The sequence below is a fragment of the Suncus etruscus genome, chromosome 20, assembly GCF_024139225.1.
Source record: "Suncus etruscus isolate mSunEtr1 chromosome 20, mSunEtr1.pri.cur, whole genome shotgun sequence".
NCBI lineage: Eukaryota > Metazoa > Chordata > Mammalia > Eulipotyphla > Soricidae > Suncus > Suncus etruscus.
In genome coordinates, this window is record NC_064867.1 from 3,654,617 (window position 1) to 3,672,494 (window position 17,878).

Sequence of the window (17,878 nt, forward strand, 5' to 3'; positions counted from 1 at the left end):
CTCAGAAATTGCCCCTATCAGGGACAGGGGCTATATGGGATGCCGGGATTCGAACCACCATCCTTCTGCATGGAAGGCCTTACCTCCTTGCTATCTCACCGGCTCCCCACAAATATGTTCTTAAATGCTTTCCTCTAATAGTATTCACATTTAGATCTTCAGTGGTTCTGGGGCTTTTTTTTTTTGTATTTTTTGTATTTTTGTGTATTTTGTGTATTATATGAACTTGGGATTTAACTTTGCTTCCCTCTATCAGGAACAAGTCTTTATAATACTACTTATGTTTTGATTTTCATTGGATTCTCACAAGTAACAGATGTGTGATTTTCCTTTTTACTTTTCACAGTGTTGATTTATTTTTAAGATAAAAGTTCTTGTGAATACTCTAAGAGTAAATTTTTACTCTGTCCTAGATAAGAGATGCCGCCTACTTCTATAAGCGAGGCCACTGCTACAAAGACGCTTTCAGATGCTTTGAGCAGATTCAGGAATTTGATCTAGCACTCAACATGTACTGCCAAGAAGAGCTTTTTGAAGAAGCTGCTATTGCAGTAGAAAAGTAGGTGGCTGTATTCTTTCTTCTCCTCCCTTTTTCTGCTTTCTGGGGCAGCCTGCCCTGAGCAGCATGATCTTGCTTTTCTGTCACCTCCTTCCATTTAGCCCTTGATTGATGCAGGTTTGAGAGCTCCTGAAGAAGTAAACATAACTTTCTCAAAAAGAACACACCAGGATAACCATACCTATATAAAGAAGTTGAGTTTTCTATGGCATCATAAGGACGTGTCTGTGGCTGGGAAAAAATACGCTTGACCCCATGAGAGTTTCACCAGTGGGGGATGTTTTTCTGGAATGTTCCAGTGCCTCAGAAATGTTAAATGGGACACATATTTTGATAGGTAGAGCAGAGGGGTGAGTCACTTCCCCAGTTCAGCCCCAGGCACAACTGGAAAGAGAGACAACTTACAGGGACCTATGTTATGTGTGAAGCCACCAATAATCATATATAAAACAGAACAGAGCTGTACCATCACTCTTATCAGGTTATCATGCTTTTTTGAAAGTTTAAGGGATTTGCTCTTGAGAGCAATTTTTACTCATAACTTAACTTTTTGCTTTATAGATAATATTTAATTCATACTCAGTACTCACTTGCTTAGATTACAGTTCTTCTGTATGCCAGTGTTTGATTCCTTTAGAGTAAAGAATTTATCAGTGTAAGATGCGGCATTTGTAAAGGTGATTCTATAAAGTGAAATTCTATTTGTTCCTATTTGTCTATTTTTGTAAATACCTCGGAGTACTGGAGGTCTACTCATGGCAAGGTACTCCGGGGGCAATGCAGTGCGGGGGACTGAAGCCAGGTTTCCCACAGGCAAGGCATACACTTCAGTCCTTTGAGCTATTTCGCAGGCCCCTTATTTGGTAGTTGCTATCTCCATGTAGGAATTTTACTTACGTAGTTCTGTGCTATCTTTTGGAGAGGACTTTCTTCTGGGTAATAATATGTTGGCATCTCTGTCCTGTGTTGCAGGTATGAAAAAATGCTAAGGGCTAAGACCCTCCCCATATCTAAGCTCTCCTATTCTGCTAGTCAGTTTTACTTGGAAGCAGCAGCCAAGTATCTCAGTGCAAATAGGATCAAGGAGATGATGGCTGTGCTCTCAAAGCTTGACATAGAGGATCAACTGGTGTTTCTGAACTCTCGGAAAAGGCTAGTAGAAGCAGCAGACCTGCTGAAAAGGGAAGGTCGGAGAGAAGAGGCCGCTTTGTTGATGAAGCAGCATGGCCACCTCTTGGAGGCAGCCAGGCTCACTGCCAACAAGGACTTTCAAGCCTCCTGTCTGCTGGAGGCTGCTCGCCTCAATGTCGCCAGGAATTTGGATGTAGAACATACCAAAGCCATTTTGAGAGAAGCTCTTGACCTCTGCTACCAAACTAATCAGCTGTCTGGTATTGCTGAGGCTCAATTTCTGCAGGGAGTCATCCTGAGAGACTTTCAGAAGCTCAAGGATGCATTCTACAAGTTTGACACTTTAAACCACTCTGCTGGCGTAGTAGAAGTACTCTATGAAGCTGCCAGCCAGTGTGAGGCTGAGCCTGAGAAGGTGCTGGCACTGGCTCCCTCGGGCCTGACTGTCCTTCTCAGCCTTGTCCGGGCCCTGAAAAGAGTCAGTAACAATGCTGAGAAAGAAATGGTCAAGTCTTGCTTTGAGTTTTTTGGGTTTTCTCAGGTAGATACCAAGTATTGGCAGATAGCTCAGAATGACCCTAGGCCTATATTAAGAGTCATTTTTGACCTGGATCTGAACTTGAAAGAGAAGAAAACCAAAGACCATTTCTTGATAATGACTGACCATGTGAAATTAGCCCTTAACAAACACCTTTATAGTAGGCTGTGTCAAATTACACAGAGCCTGCTTGGGAAAGCCTACCCTGGGGTCTGCTTGAAGTTCATTGTGGGTTTAAAATGTGAGGATGAAAACTGTGAAGATTTCCATAGGCCTTTAAGGCGCTGTGAGGCCAAGTGTTTGGTTCAGTCAAAAATGCACCTGGTGGCCATCAATGGATTGCTTTTGGAGGCCAAAAAATTATTCCCTAAAGTCTTAGTTGAGGAACTTGAAGAAATTGACTATATTTTATCTACTGACACATACGGCCTTTGCAAATCCTTCCTGAATGTCCTCTTCCCTAAGCATTTCCATCAGAGAGTGTTGTCAGAAAACCCCATGGCCTGCAAAGAAATCCTCAAGCCAAATTACAAATCCTTCCGATTCTGTCGGCTTGCCCTGAAAGAGTACATCCATTTCCTGTTCCAAAATGAAACGGCCCGGAGCCGCCGTGAGTCCACAGACCTATGGCTGACCACCATGCAGACTTTCCTGTTGTCCTCCAACTATCCAGAGGAATTTGAAAAGCTGCTCCACAAGGAGGAGGACAACTATAACCGGGAGCTCAAAGCCCTGGAGTCTGAAAAAGAGGACAGGGGCCGGGGTAGGGGCTGCAGGATGAAAGGCATTGAGGGGAAGTTCGGTATGCTGATACCCAACAAGGAGGAAGAGACTGCCGAGAAGACCCACCTGTGCTTCATCCGGCTGCTGGAGAACTGCATAGACCAGTTCTATGTGCACAGGGACCCCGAAAACTTCAAGAGGCTCTTTTATCGCTTCATGAATGTGCTCATCAGAAGATGCAAAGAACCTCTCATCCCCAGCATCGGAAACACGGTGGCCTTGCTTGAGTTTCAGTTCATCAACTGCGGAGCAATTCTGGTCCGCCTTTGGAAGAAAGCCATACTTTGCCTCCCCAAGAGCTACCTTGCGCTCTTGCACTACTGGGAGTTCCTTTTCAGCAAGAAGGACAAAGAGTTCGGGGATGTGTTCTCCATCATTCAGGATTATAAGCCCAAGGACGTGACCAAAGCCATCCAGGATTTCCGCTTCCACCTCTCCTACCTTGTGAAGGTGCTCTGTGGCTATGAGAACATGAACTTCAATGTCCTGCTTGATGCCTTCAGTGGAATAGGTTATGTGATCTCGGGCGAGGCTGAGCGGACATTGGTGCTGAGTTTGGTGATGCTGGTGAATGCCGAGGTGATGCAGCCAGCCTGCAAGTCTTTTCTGTACCACCACTACCAGGAGATCGACACGAGGCTGCACTTGATGAGCCTGGACTGGCCAGACCAAGTGCCAGAGAGACTCCGGAAGGTGGTGAAGCGGGTCTTGATGGCCACCAATGCCAAACTGGTGGCGGAGGCACTGCAGGACCTGCTCTTTGAGCGGGATGAAGAGTACCTGATGGACTGTCGATGGCAGTGGGACAGTGTCCATACCAAAGGCTCCATGGTCCGAGGCCTCTACCACGAGGAGGTCAGGCTGAACCGCCTGCTCTGTGTGGGCCCCGTGGACTACTTTCCAGAGTCAGAGTGTGAGTTTGGTCAGGAAGAGACAGATGAGCGAGCATTAGAGGACCGAGACCATCTCCTGGCCACCATCCTCTCCGAGATGCAGCGGAAGGCTTCTGTAAAGAGGAAGCTGAGAAGGGTGTGTCTGGTGGTCTCCCTGTGCATCAGGTGGAGGAGAAGGGTGAGCGCCCCAGCTGAGCACTTCCTGCAAGAGGCGAGGGAGCCCTCAGCCAGGCACTTCAAGAAGGCCGATGTGGACAGGACACAGTGTGATCTGTGCGGGGTCAAGTTTGCTCGTGGCCCCGAAGGCTACTTCAGCACTGGGCAAGCCCTCGAGGGTGCCATTGCCAAGGACATGGCCCTTTCTAAGGGCCACCTAGAAGGCAAGGAAGGCCGGGAGAGAAATAGTGAGTCTTATGAGCAGCACCTCCACCTTGATGGTCACCAGAGGCAGCAAGTAGCATACCAGAAGTACTTTGACTTTTTCTGTGACAAGGTGGACCCAGCCATCGAGGAAGGCAGGCTGGTGGTCCAGGACATCGAACAGAGCATCTGGATCCACAGCCACCTGGGATCCAAAGAGCACAGCCACATACTGCAGCAGAAGGTCCAGGAGAATATTCAGAAGGTCTCAGATATGGTGGAGGATCTCTACAAGCGCAAGGCCTGGGCTGGAGGTAAGTCGCCTTCAGAAAAGCCCCACCAGGGATGTTCCAGTGGTCCTTGGAGAGAACTACACCACAAGTGACCCCAGGCATGATAAAAAAACAAGTGATGGGACTGGAGTGATAGCACAGTGGGAGGGCATTTGCCTTGCATGCTGCCGACCCCGGGCAGACCTGGGTTTGATCCCCAGCATCCCATATGGTCCCCGACCTGCCAGGAACGATTTCTGAGCACAGAGCCAGGAGTAACCCCTGAGTGCAGCCAGATGTAGCCAAAAACAAAAACAACAACCACAAAAAACTCAAGTGAGGAATGTGGGCCCTCAGATTATAGCAAACGTCATTATTTGGACCATCCCCACATTTCCCTATCCGATCCCCAGTTGTGGTGACTGTCCTTTGTCCAGAATGGAGGATGGTCCCTCCTCTTCCCCACACATTAGTTAAGAAGACAGCTCGCAAATATGTTTCATGGAAAACATAAAGGGAGAATGTTTTAAGTGTTCATTTCTCCTGATTTCTTCATTCAGTGATCATCTCGTGAGCACCTACTATATACTAAGAGCTTAGCTAAGGGCTGGAGAAAGTTAACTGGTTTCTTTTGAGGACTTTTTTTTGGGGGGGGGCACACCTGGTGACTTACAGGGGTTACTTCTGGCTGTGCACTCAGAAATCGTTCTGGGCTCGGGGGACCATAGGATGGGGGGGGGAGGTTTGAACCCAGGCTTGTCCTGGGTCAGTCATGTGCAAGGCAAATGCCCTACCACTGTACTCCAGCCCCTCTTTTGAAAACCTTTAAATCATAGCCAGGGTGAGCTTCTTATAAGAACGATTCTTGGAACGGAGCGATAGCACAGTGGTAAGGCCTTGCACGTGGCCAACACAGGATGGACCCCGGTTTGAATCCCAGTATCCCTTATGGTCCCCTAAGCTTGCCAGGAGCGATTTTTGAGCGCAGAGCCAGGAGTAACTCCTGAGCACCGCCCGGTGTGACCCAAAAAACAAAACCAAAAAATTTTCATGAGACCTTTGAATCTGAGATCCCCTAACTTCCTGATTAGCAGCACTTACGAAAGTCACATCATGCATCTATTAATTTAGCGACATGGCAAATGTTAAAGAATATTGTGATTCATTCTCCTGTCATTACATATTACCTTGAGCAAAAGGTTCCTTCCAGAGCTTTCTATGGGTGGTCTGCAAAGACACCCAGTGGTAGCACTAGGATAGCAATTGTATTGGGGTATTCTCGGGGTGTGATCCCAGCGGTGGCTTTGGACACAGGGAGGCAGAGATTAGACTTGGTAGGGTTACTAGCGTTGTAGGTCTGTTGTGTAGGAGTCCCTGCAGCAGCCCCTTCACTCAGAGTCCCTGTTTTTCTGGTTCTCACAGCGGAAGAGGGTATGACTCGGCTGATCAATAGTTTGATTACATCCGTCAGGGATGCACGGGAGTGGCTGATGAAGACTGAACTCCACTTAAAGGAGGAAGGTAAGGAAGCCTTTAGCTTGAGACAGCCTTGGTGGGTTACTCTGATGGCATTGAGTCAGTTATTAGCAACCTGAGTTTCCCCACCTGAGGCCGAGGGTGATTGGTTGGTTCCAGGTCAATGTCAGTTGCTTTCTTTTAAATACCTTTTCCCACCTTGAGCTATCTATCATCAATGACAAGCTGTCACTAATGATGTTCAGTCACTACTCAAGCTCAATATGGTGACTCCTAGTGTAGATGTGGCATTGCAAAACCATTCTTTGTTAAATATATTTGCCTTCCTTGGACTGGGAAATAGCACAGTGTGTAGGACTCTTACATTGGAGGCAGCCGACTCAGGTTCAATACTCAGCATCCCATATGTGCCCCTTCTCCCGCAAGCAATGCCAGGAGTAGTTCCTGAGTGCACAGCCAGGAGGAATCCCTGTGTATTGCCAGGTGTGGTCCCAAAGCCCAATATCTATCTATATCTATATCTATATCGATTTATATCCATATCATATATATATATATATATCTTCTTTAAGACAATGAGTATTGTCTACTGTGTGTGAGCATTGTTATAGGTTTACTCTTGCATAAAGCAAATAGATTTGTGTACAAAACAAGCTAAGTCAGAGCTTAGATAGTAACTCAAAGGAGTGGAGTGCATACAGGGCATGCCCAAGACTTTGAACTTTAGCCTCTTAGACTGTTGAGCCTTTTATTCCTGAGCAAGCACTACTGAGTATGATACTGCTGGGCCAAGTGTTACCAGGTGGCCCACTGTTAGGAAAACCCGAAACAAACAGTATTCCCATGGAAATTTGCGTGCAACTTCCTAGAGACAGCTAAAGGCTTGTGTTGATGGAATTATGTTTCTTTCCTGGCAAAATTATCTTGCCAAGGTCTGTATGGTACAATGGCCTTCTTATTTGTCCTTTTAATGGTTACCCATCAATGTCAGTATCAGTACTGGGAGGAACACCCTCCACCCTGTTTCCAGTGTCTTTGTAGAAAGCTGTATCTTCCCCCCTAAAATGGCTTTTCTGCACTGTCTCTTTGTTTTTGCATGCTGTTATAAGCAGGGATCGTTCAGGAAGATGATTATGAAGATGAAATTGAAGACTTTGGTGAGCTTCGTCCTAGAAGACGTTGGCGGAAATTTGCAAAACAGAGAAGATACTAAGGGCCATAAAAGCTGTTGAGTGACCAGGCAGAGGAGAAAAGAATGTAAATTGAAGTCTGAAGTCGGGGTGTCTACGAACCCCTTTGCTTTTTCTTCTTATTTTTATTATTATTTTTCGTCTTTTATTGGTGGCTTCAGCTCTCTTTCAGTTTCCTCACCAACTGGCCTCTGAAGTGTTTTCTAAGTTCAAGTCTAACAGTGCCACTTTCCCCTAAAGCACATTCAGTTTGACGGTAGCTGAAGGCAACCCTGAGACTTCTTTCCCCAACTCCCTCAGGTTCTCTGGCTTTCAGCCACATGGCATTTGTCAGTGGCAGGAACCCTATCAGAGTTATCACTACCCTAGGCCAGGACATCCCAATATGGTTTTTCTCTTCTTCCACACTGCTACAGTATTAGTAGAACATGAGCTGTGCATGCCCCCAACCATGCCCACATGGAATATAAATCTTACAGATTAATTTTGGTGACAGATTTCTACCCTCCTTCCCCTACGGCCCATGTTTTCATGATCATTTTTAGCTACTTGTGTGAGTCACGGTTAGACTACCTCAGAATATAGTCAAGAATCCCCCTGCTGCCCCCCTAAAGGACAGGTTGTAGAAGATGCTGAGGGTGGGGGAAATTTCCAGCCTGATCTTCAAAGTGGTCCAGATGTCACCTTGGCTCTGGCCCGACATCCCAAAAAGTGTTTCGATTAGCCCTGTATCTGTCCAGTTTTCTTGGTTCTTGAAGAACCAAGTCTCCATCCTGGACTCATTGGTCATTCTGACACATTTTACTATCTGAGGCTCACCATGGTGGAATAGAGACTCACATAGCCACAGGCCAGGAATGAATGAATGAATAGTCTCTAGTCAGTCCTCTGCGGCCTGGATCTGGCTGAGAATCACTGCCCCCTGGCTGGCTACCTGGAAGTGGAGGTAGACTGTGTGGGCCCATTTGCAGGAGTCCATCATCCCTGCCCCCCAGTCAATGGTCAGGATAGTCTCCCTTAGGAAGCCTTTGTGCCTCTCTTGGTTACTGCCATCCCTATCCCTTATGCTGCCTGCTCTGAGATGTCAGTGTCCAGCAGTGCTTCATTGCTTCCTCATCACAGAGCTAACTGCCTCTCACCCCACATTGCTGCTTCTTTAGACTGCTTGTTGTCTGAGCAACTCTGTGTCCTTCTGTGTTCATGTTCCTAATTTTTATTTGTTTCTGTGTCTAATTTTTATTCTAGGTGTGTGTTTTTTTAATTTCACTGCCAAAAAGAAAAAAAAATCAAATCCTGTTGTATTATCACATTTTTATAAAGTTACCTCATTTCTCTTTCTTGCCGCTGTATTCATTTGTGATCTCTGCTCTGGGATAAAAGGGTAAAGCTGGGATGGGTTTGTTCTGGTCAGCTAGTTGATACTGACCAGGGCAGAGACTTGTGGTACCTTCTGGGATTAAGAAATCTAGAGACAGATGAACCAAGTTTGTTCCTGAGGCTTACAGCTGCGTGCAGTGTCTGTTAAAAGCCTGGCTTGGCAAATAATTTCCACTGGTATTCCTTGAGCATGCACCTTAAGGAACCTTAAGGAACTTTTTTGATGCCTTGATTGGATTTTCCCTCATTTCCTCTTCTGGGTGACAGGAAACCCAGAATCGGAACCCTGTCCTGCCCCTAAAGGTGTCTGAAGAGGGCAGAGGGATTGACAGCTCTCTGAACATCCAACTGTGGCAACAGTTGTACCAACAGGGGACCCAGGATCCAGTGTGGGAGAGACTAAGACATAGAAGATAGAAATACACAAAGCAGGGTTGATAACACTATCTACAGAATCCTTGAAGCTTCAGTTTTCTCTTTTGGAAACATGAATGAGAGAGTCCTTTCATGTCTGTATGCAGTTGTTCTTTTTTTTTAATAATATATTTATTTAAACACTGATTACAAACATGACTGTTGTTGGACTTCAGTCACTAAAAGAACACCTCCCTTCACCAGTGCAACATTTCCACCACCAATGCCCCCCATCTCCCTCCTCCCACACCCCATGCCGGCAATTCAAAACAGGTATTCTCCTCTCATTCATTAACATTGTCATGGTAGTTGTTAGTGCATTATTTCTCTAATGATGCAATAGTTCTGATGGTTGTTTTCAGAGCTTTGTACAACTGTGTGTCTTGGTTCTACTTGTGTTGGCAAGCAGGAGAGCTCTGTGAAATATTGCCAGTCTAAGCAGCCTTTTTATTTGGAGCTGGTCTTACAGACATTACTGCCCTGTACACAGCCCAGAACCTCTGAGAGCTATTTAGCTGAAATGACCTTGGATGTACCAAGTTTGGGACCCCTGAACCTCTGGAACCAGCTCTGAACAACAGGAACCCTGATGGGTTCCATATTTCCAGCTGCCAGCCCAGGGCCAGCCTCATAAGGAGGCCTTTCAAAGGTCATGGGTCAAACCTCCCATCACAGAGCTGAGTATTTCTTCAAGTTAGGGCTCCATCACTATATGACCTTCCTGGCTCCGTGTGTCCAGCTGCTAGATAAGCATATACACACCTGCCATCTATATCCTGGGACAAGAGTGAGTTTTCAGGGATAGTTCATCCTTCAACTCCATCAGGATGAATCAGGGCCTCTTACAGTATCTCAGAGCTTCTTTGCAGCTGGTGAAAACCATGAGTGAGAATGCTGTTTGTGCCCCTTGAGGCTGGTAGAGGTAGAAAAAGGTCAGAAACTCTGGAGGCTCTCTGTTCGGTGCCCCAAGTCACATGCATTCTCAGCTGACTTCTCAAAGTCAGCCTTCCCTATTTTCTGGGCACATGAATCTAGTTTGGGCTTGTTTTGTTTTGACCATACCCAATGATGCCCAGTGGTTATTCCTGGCTCTGCACTCAAGAATCACTCCTGGTTGGTCTTGGAGGGTCATAGGAGATACTGGGGATCATCAAACACAGGGTGGCTGCATGCAAGGCAAAGGTCCTACCTTCTATCTTTCCTTCCTCAAGAATTCAGTTTTTTTGTTTTGTTTTGTTTTGTTTTGTTTTGGGGCCACACATGGCGATGCTCAGGGGTTACTCCTGTCTCCGCACTCAGAGCTCTTGGCAATTTTGGGGGACCACATGGGATGCTGGGGATCGAACTGAGTCAGTCCCATGCTGGCCAGCTGCGTGCAAGGCAAAAGCCCTACCACTGTACTATCATTCTTGCCCCAAGAATTCCATTTTAATAAAAGGACTCATGTGAGAACTAAGAGCATCCTAAGGCTTATGGCAGTTCCTTTGATCTTAGCAAGTCACTCATAGGGAAACTGACACCCAGAGATTGTTTAACTCCAGAGAGCCAGACTGGGGCAGTACTGACACCTGGCTCTGGCTTTCTGATGACAGGCAGAACTTTTCTGAGGAAGGGGGTGGTGGTGGTCACAAGCTCGACAACAAATGACAATACATTTTTGTGTGTGGCTAGGGGGAGTGGGTTGGGGAAGTCATACCCCATAGTGCTTAGGGGATATTTTTGGCTCAATGCTCAGGAGTGACCAGTGGTGGTACATAGGGGACCTGATGTGATGCTGTGGAAAAATGGGGTGGGAGGACATGTGTAAGGTATTCGTGAAATGAATTAATTCTATCACATGTAAATGAAATCAGGGTTCTTTTGCTTCTTATTTTATTTATGAGAATTCTAAATATGGTGCTTGGTCTTGTAAATAAATAGACCTCATTTGCATGGAAGTCTAAAAGTATTTTAAAATTTATTAAGTCCGGGGGCCAGAGAGATGGCAAAACGGTAGGGTGTTTACCTTGCAAGCAGCCCATCCAGTACGGATGGTGGTTCGAACCCTGGCTTCCCATATGGTACCCTGTGCCTGCCAGGAGCAATTTCTGAGTGCAGAGCCAGGAGTAACCCCTGAGTGCCACTAGGTGTGACTCCCCCCAAAAAAAAACCCTAAACAGCATTAAGTTCAGCCTATTTGATGGATATTTAGGTAGCTTATTGTTTGTGGGCTATTACAAATAGCACGATAATTTGTAATTTGTAATTTTGTACATATCTTTTGTTGAACATATGTGGATATGTATATTTCTGTTAGTTGTACACCTAGTAGAAGTGTTTCATAATAGTTTGCTATGTTCACTTCATTTTGAGTAGATAATGCCAAATGATTGTCCAAAATAAGATTTTGCTATTAATTTTCTTTCCATTAAAAAACCTATGGTTCATTTAAATGGAAATATAGAACAAAAATTGCCAGCTACCCCATTTTAAAAGCACAGTTAAGTGATATTACATCTACTCACAATATTATGGATCCATTCTCTAGTTACATAATTCTCTTCTTTTTGTCAAGCTGAAATTCTAATCTATAGCCATTAAGCAACAATTCCCCCGACAATTTGTTTTTATGTTCTCCTTGTTTCTAATACCTCTGATGAAATGTGTTTTTGAGAGATACATTTAGTACTCGATTTTATCATGTTTTTGAACATGAAACGTTTCTCTTTCTAACAATTATTTAGATTAAATATTAGATTATTATTAAATTATTATAAATATATACATAATTGTTCTTATTATTAAATATTAGATTAATATTTTCATGCTCCTATGTAATTTGATGCATTTGTAATCTTCTTTAGGTAAGAATCACCTCACTTGGGCCAGGGAGTAAACTCAAAGGATTGGAGCGGGGATTGGCATATGAGCACTCTCGGCACCACTGAGAGTAGCTTTTAATAATTCCATGCTTTGAATTAATGTGAAGGAAAGCAACCACATTAAGGATCTACTTCAACCTCACACTGTGTTTTCTTCAAGTTATCTGCCATTTCCAGGTTTTTTTCTAATTTACATAGTGCTGCTGATGTAGAATCATGGGGTGTATGTGTGTAAAGGATTCTGGAGTCCTGGCATTTAGGAACATCGGTTAAGGTTGACACTCCATTGAAGATTCACTACAATGAAAAAATCACAGTTCCTAGACTCACTTCCTACTGCTAAAAACAGTGATATAGTGGGCCTATCTCATCCCTTTATTGTTTGCTTTAGTTTGACAAAGTCTGAAGCCCAGTTTCATAGTTATATAATTAAGAAAAAATTAACCAAAACACCTTGCATAAAGGCCTGATTTGCTAGAGGGAATACAGCAACAGTTCTCTTACCTCATCTCATCTTTCCTCCCTCTCTCTCTCTCTCTCTCTCCCCCCTTTCTTTTTCGGTTTTTGGGTAACACCCGGCAGCAGCACTCAGAGTTACTCCTGGCTCTACATTCAGTACATAAAGCAAGAACAAAAATAAGACTCAACATCTTTCCATTATTTGAGCCAATAAACATTTTCTTTTGTGTATTTGTTAAAAGATATGTAAACTTTGTGGTGCTGATGCTAGAAAACTGGAAGCAAAGATTCAAAAATAAATGTTAGCTGACCTAAAGACAAAAATACATTGGCAACATTTTAAAAGACAAAAAATAATAAAAGTACTGTTTGGGTTATTGAGTTGTACTCTACATGTAGTGAAATCCACTCCTTGAGGTATTTGAGGATTTGTGTGAGGTTGATAAATATTATCCATTTATGATTACCTCTATAATCAAGAGACAGACTAAATCCCCTAAGGAAGGTCCCCTCACCTTTTCACAGCCCTTCATGTCTATCCTTGTTAGATTTCTCTTTCTCTAGTTTTGGTTATTGCTATGTAATATTTAGCTAATGTGATGAAGGAACAAGTGTTCCCTATATCAGAGATGGAAAAAAGTCTTTGAGGCATAAATTTCAGAAGAGGCGAAGGCATCACAATGTAGAAAAACACTGCTGAGTTATACTGGAATGAGCCTAGAGACTAAATGAGTGAGTCTAGGAGAAAAGACAAGAAGGGTGTTTAGAGAGGTACACCCCCCCCAAAAGTCATTTGAGGACTTGAAGCCAGGGAGAGCCATCAAACAAAGACCTAGGAATATACAAATATGGTCCCAGGTTTCCTTGAATAAAAGACATGTTAGATTCTAAAGCTGAACAGGAGCAGAACAGATGGGTATAGAGATGGTGTGTCAGAATGCCTTGGGGTGGGAGTTGACAGGTTTTTTTTTTTCCTATAAAGGACCAGAGAGTAAATATTTCCTATCTTTGGGGGCACGCAGTCTGTTGTAGTTGTACTAACAAAGCTACTAGAAACAACACCCCAGTGCATGGCTGCACTCCAATAAAATTTTATTTACAAAAAATGAATATCAGGAAGGATTGGCCTCTGAACTGACTTGTGTGCCGGCCAGGCCTTAAAATGTAAAATCCTAGGTCTTAGTAAGAACAGGTACAAAAGCACTGAAGTGGGAACCAATGAGGATCAGCCAAGGGACTGAATCAAGCTCAGTATGGCTGAACCTTGGGAGTGAGCGAATGGTTGAAAGGAAGGATAAAATGCAGGCCAGTGTAAGATGATGTGTAGACGGTAAGTCTTTGCATAATTTAAATGCTTTTAAACTTTTAAAAAATATAAATATATAACTGTGACTCCAAGAAATATAGTAGTACCTGGCATATATACAAGGCCCCAAGTTCTATCCCTGTTATCACATGATCCCTCAGTCACCAACTTGTATAGCCCTGGTGGTCACCAGCATTGCTGGGACTGCACCAAATCAGCAGGCCCACACTACCAGGCACAGTATTTCTGGAAGTCTCTCCAAACACTGATCCCAGCAGCACTGCTGGGTGTGGTCCTTTGTAGGAAAAACACTATATATTATATACATATATATAATATATGCATATGATATGTATGTACATAATCTATAATATATTATAAAATATATAGTGCAAGGACACGGATTTTGCACAAACTAATATTTTCACAGACTGAATATCTAGAGAGAAAGCATCCAGATCAAAAAACAAAACATTGTCAGAAAGCAGAAAGGCTTGGTTGCACCGCATCAACTTCTGGTTCTGAAAGTCAGTATGCTTAGTTTTTCGTAACATCTGTTTTCTTGGTTTCTTTGGTACACGTGCATGGAATTATACATAATATATGGCATATTGCATTCACTGAGGATAATTGGTAGAGATTCGCTTGCTGTTCTTATAGGTAAGGATTGTCCATTCTCATTGCATGAATGTATCCTAATTGGCTTACTCATACTTATGTGGACGATGTTTGACAAGTGTCTAGTTTTATCCATAATAAGCTTGCTGTGGGAAACATCCAGATAAATATGTATTTCTGTAGAGATATAGGCATATAATAGTCTTATTGAAGGATCATGGAAAGATGGATCTATAATAAAACCAAAGATACCAGAAAATTGTGATGATACCATTTCTCCTCACCAGCAGAGTGAGAAATCCAATCTCTGATACTTATCTATACTAGACCTTTGCATATTTTTAGTTTTAAATATATAGTCTGATTGTTATTACGCTGTGCTTTCTATTATTTATTTATTTATTGGTTTTTGGGCTATACCTGGTGACGCTCAGGGTTTACTCCTGGCTATACGTTCAGAAATCGCTCCTGGCTTGGGGGACCATATGGGACACTGGGGATCGAACCCAGGTCCATCCTGGGTCAGCCACGTGCAAGACAAATGCCCTACTACTGTGCTATTGGCAATAACACACTGTGTTTTTTAATCACATTTTTGCACAAGTAGCCAGAGAAACATGCCTTCAAATGTTTACTGGCAATCATAGAATTTTATACAACTGTGAGATAATTTTAAGAAATCCTCTTTAGTTTCTGGTGTAGAATAAGCAGGGATAGGGGCCGGGCGGTGGCGCTGGAGGTAAGGTGCCTGCCTTGCCTGCGCTAGCCTAGGACGGACCGCGGTTCGATCCCCCCGGCGTCCCATATGGTCCCCCAAGAAGCCAGGAGCAACTTCTGAGCGCATAGCCAGGAGTAACCCCTGAGCCTCACAGGGTGTGGCCCAAAAACCAAAAAAAAAAAAAAAAAAAAAAAGAATAAACAGGGATAAAAGATTCTGAACGAAGAATTATGAGATTATAACATAAGGTGAGTAAGAAAGAAAGACATAAAAAAAGAAAGATGTAGATTGTGCTTATTTCTGCTAAGTCCACCATCCCATTCTGTTCTGGGTTTAGATTTCTATAAAGGAACAGAGAGTAAATATTTCCCAGTTTGTGGGCCATGCAGTCTGTGGTATTTGTACTAGCAAAACTGCTAGTGACAACAGCCCAATGAATGGGAATGGTTGTTTTAGGTTGCTATAATTATATATACTTTTTATTTCTTCAGGATGATAGTTTTATTGTTTATTGATATTTTGAATAAAGTTTTAGATGACTCAGAAGTAGAACAAAAACAAGAATGTTGCTGGTGAGAGAATTCCAAGAAGCATGGATAGATCTTTAAAGAGACCTCTGGATTGGCTGGTGTGTTAAGTACTCTTTCTTTGAGATTAGCTTTTTATAGCTTTTGATAGGACATAGATCTTATGGGAATACAAAAGATCATCCAGGATCTTACATTCATCCATGCTGAGAAAATCCTGCGCCAAAGCTGGTAGGGCTGAGGGGCCAACCTGAGGCCTGGAGAATAAGTTCCCTTTCAAGGTCAACATGGAAGACATCAAACAGCCCTCAAGTGCTCTTGTCCACAGAATTCCTGTTGGAAGGAAGGATCGTACAACAGTCACACCTGTGAATACTGTCCTTGAGTTCGTCTCTTGTTGTGTGGCACAACTACCACGATTTGCTTACCAGGCTGGGCAGAAAGAAGGGGCTTTGGTGGTTTGAGTTATTCCTTGCAATGTCCGTTGGTTATGTTGATGTTTCATGATTTAGATCTCACAGCTGGTGACTATAAATAGAGCAACATCATTTTTTTTATGTATCTAAACACATTTTCCCCATTGGATTTATTTCTGGTGGACAATTCCCAAGAGGCACGCACTGACACATTAAAGTCCTTAAAGATGAACTATTTTACTGAGAATTTTACAGTGCACTCCCACATGTGTATCCTGAGGTTTCTTTTGGAATTTCCTGTTTGGTCTCGCTGTTTAACAATTTCCCAAGTGAAAAGTGAAACATTTTATCTGATGATGATGTTGCTTAGAATCTAATCACTATTTTCCAGTGGAGGGCTTGTATTGTGTTTCTCAAAGCCTCCAATTCTCACTTGGTTTCAGTCATTGTCACTCCAAGTGAAAGGAAGAAATTGAGTGGGGTGCAGAAATACGGGGAACATGGTCAATCTGAGTACACAATTCTTAATAATCAAGAAATGATGTGGCTAGATAGCATAAGAGTGAAGGCTTACTTTTGTGGTTGACTTTGGCTCAATTGTCAGCACTTAAATGGTCCCCTGAAAATTGCTAGGTATGGCTCTGGGGGGCTTGGTGTGTCCTTGGGGTCCAGGTAATCCTCAGCATCACAGAGCCTGAATAACATGTCATCACATTAAACTGCAAGCCTGGTTAGTAGAATGATCAGGAATGATCCTAGGCCTTTTACGCATACCAATCCCAACTGCCATCACTAGGAAGAAAGAAAAACATTTTAAAAAGAATATGTCTTCAAACTTTGAAAAAGAGGGACTGCAATGTCTCTGTATGATGTATAAAAAGTTATCTTAATGTTGCTCCAATGGAATTAACATTACCTATTTCGTATCCTACTCATAGTTTCCGCCACAAGGTCCCAACCTCCAGAATAATGTCCGAGTAGTTCTCATCTTTCGCATTCTTACCTAATTTTTTTCCTCTTCAACGGAAGCTCATAAATTACTAAGAAGAGAAAACATTTTTATATATTTATTATGCTATCCTCCCCACCCCACCCCCAGACACACACAAATCTCTTAACCACGGTCAGAACAAAGCTTATGAGTATACAGTTCACGACATGCCTGCAGCACTGAGTAGTATGGGCAGAAAGAGGTTCTGCTTCTTTTGTATTGGTTTTTACTGCATTGTATATGCTTGATAGCAATTGTCCTTAAATATTTTTCCTTCGCTTTCTGACACATGATAGACTTAACGAGTTTACTATCCTGTGTATTATATGAGGAAACATTGCCTTTCTGCTGCTGGAACTTGTGTAACACTTTATCCTTCCTTTTAAAGAGACACAGTTTTGTATATAAATTACTGGAGGCAAATAAAATGGTGTAAACCTTGTCCTTTCGTGAATAGCATTCATTTTGTGCGTGAAATGAAAAACCCGTTATATGCAGGAGATACTAATCATTCACTTCAACAGTGCTGAACAATAGAGTTCACAAGGGACCCAGCAATTCCACTTCATGGCATCTATCCCCTAAATACAAAACATTTATTTGGAAATAAATAAAAAATAACACACACATATCTATGACAGATGAATGGATAAACAAGTTGTGGTATATGAACACAATGGCATGTTATGAAGCTGTAAGAAAAGATAAAAATCATCCAGTTGGCTGCAACTTGGTTGGAACTGTCAAGTATCATGTTAAGTAAAATAAGTCAGAGGAAGAACAGAACAGATACTGGATGGTTTCATTCGTCTATAGAACCTAGAGAGATAAAATGAGGGAATAGACAGTATTGGAAAAGAACAGATCTTTGGCCTTCAATTACAAAGCCTATTAAACGGGATGGATGAATGAGAGATCAGACGAGAACTGACATAGGGACAGTGGTGGAAGGTCTTGAGAACTTCAGCGACTTATAGTATTGTACATCA

At 43.0% G+C, this 17,878-nt stretch overlaps 1 protein-coding gene across 1 annotated transcript in view; it reads left to right on the forward strand.

Annotated features, from left to right (window-relative positions):
* The window catches only part of TRANK1 (tetratricopeptide repeat and ankyrin repeat containing 1), a 75,940-nt gene extending 68,294 nt beyond the window's left edge, over nucleotides 1–7,646 (forward strand). The window contains exons 14-17 of the mRNA XM_049766468.1: nucleotides 414–559; nucleotides 1,532–4,578; nucleotides 5,959–6,057; nucleotides 7,125–7,646. Coding sequence (XP_049622425.1) covers nucleotides 414–559; nucleotides 1,532–4,578; nucleotides 5,959–6,057; nucleotides 7,125–7,225 — 3,393 coding nt within the window. The 3' untranslated portion in view covers nucleotides 7,226–7,646. The remainder of the gene's footprint in view (nucleotides 1–413; nucleotides 560–1,531; nucleotides 4,579–5,958; nucleotides 6,058–7,124) is intronic.
* Nucleotides 7,647–17,878: the final 10,232 nt, after the last annotated feature.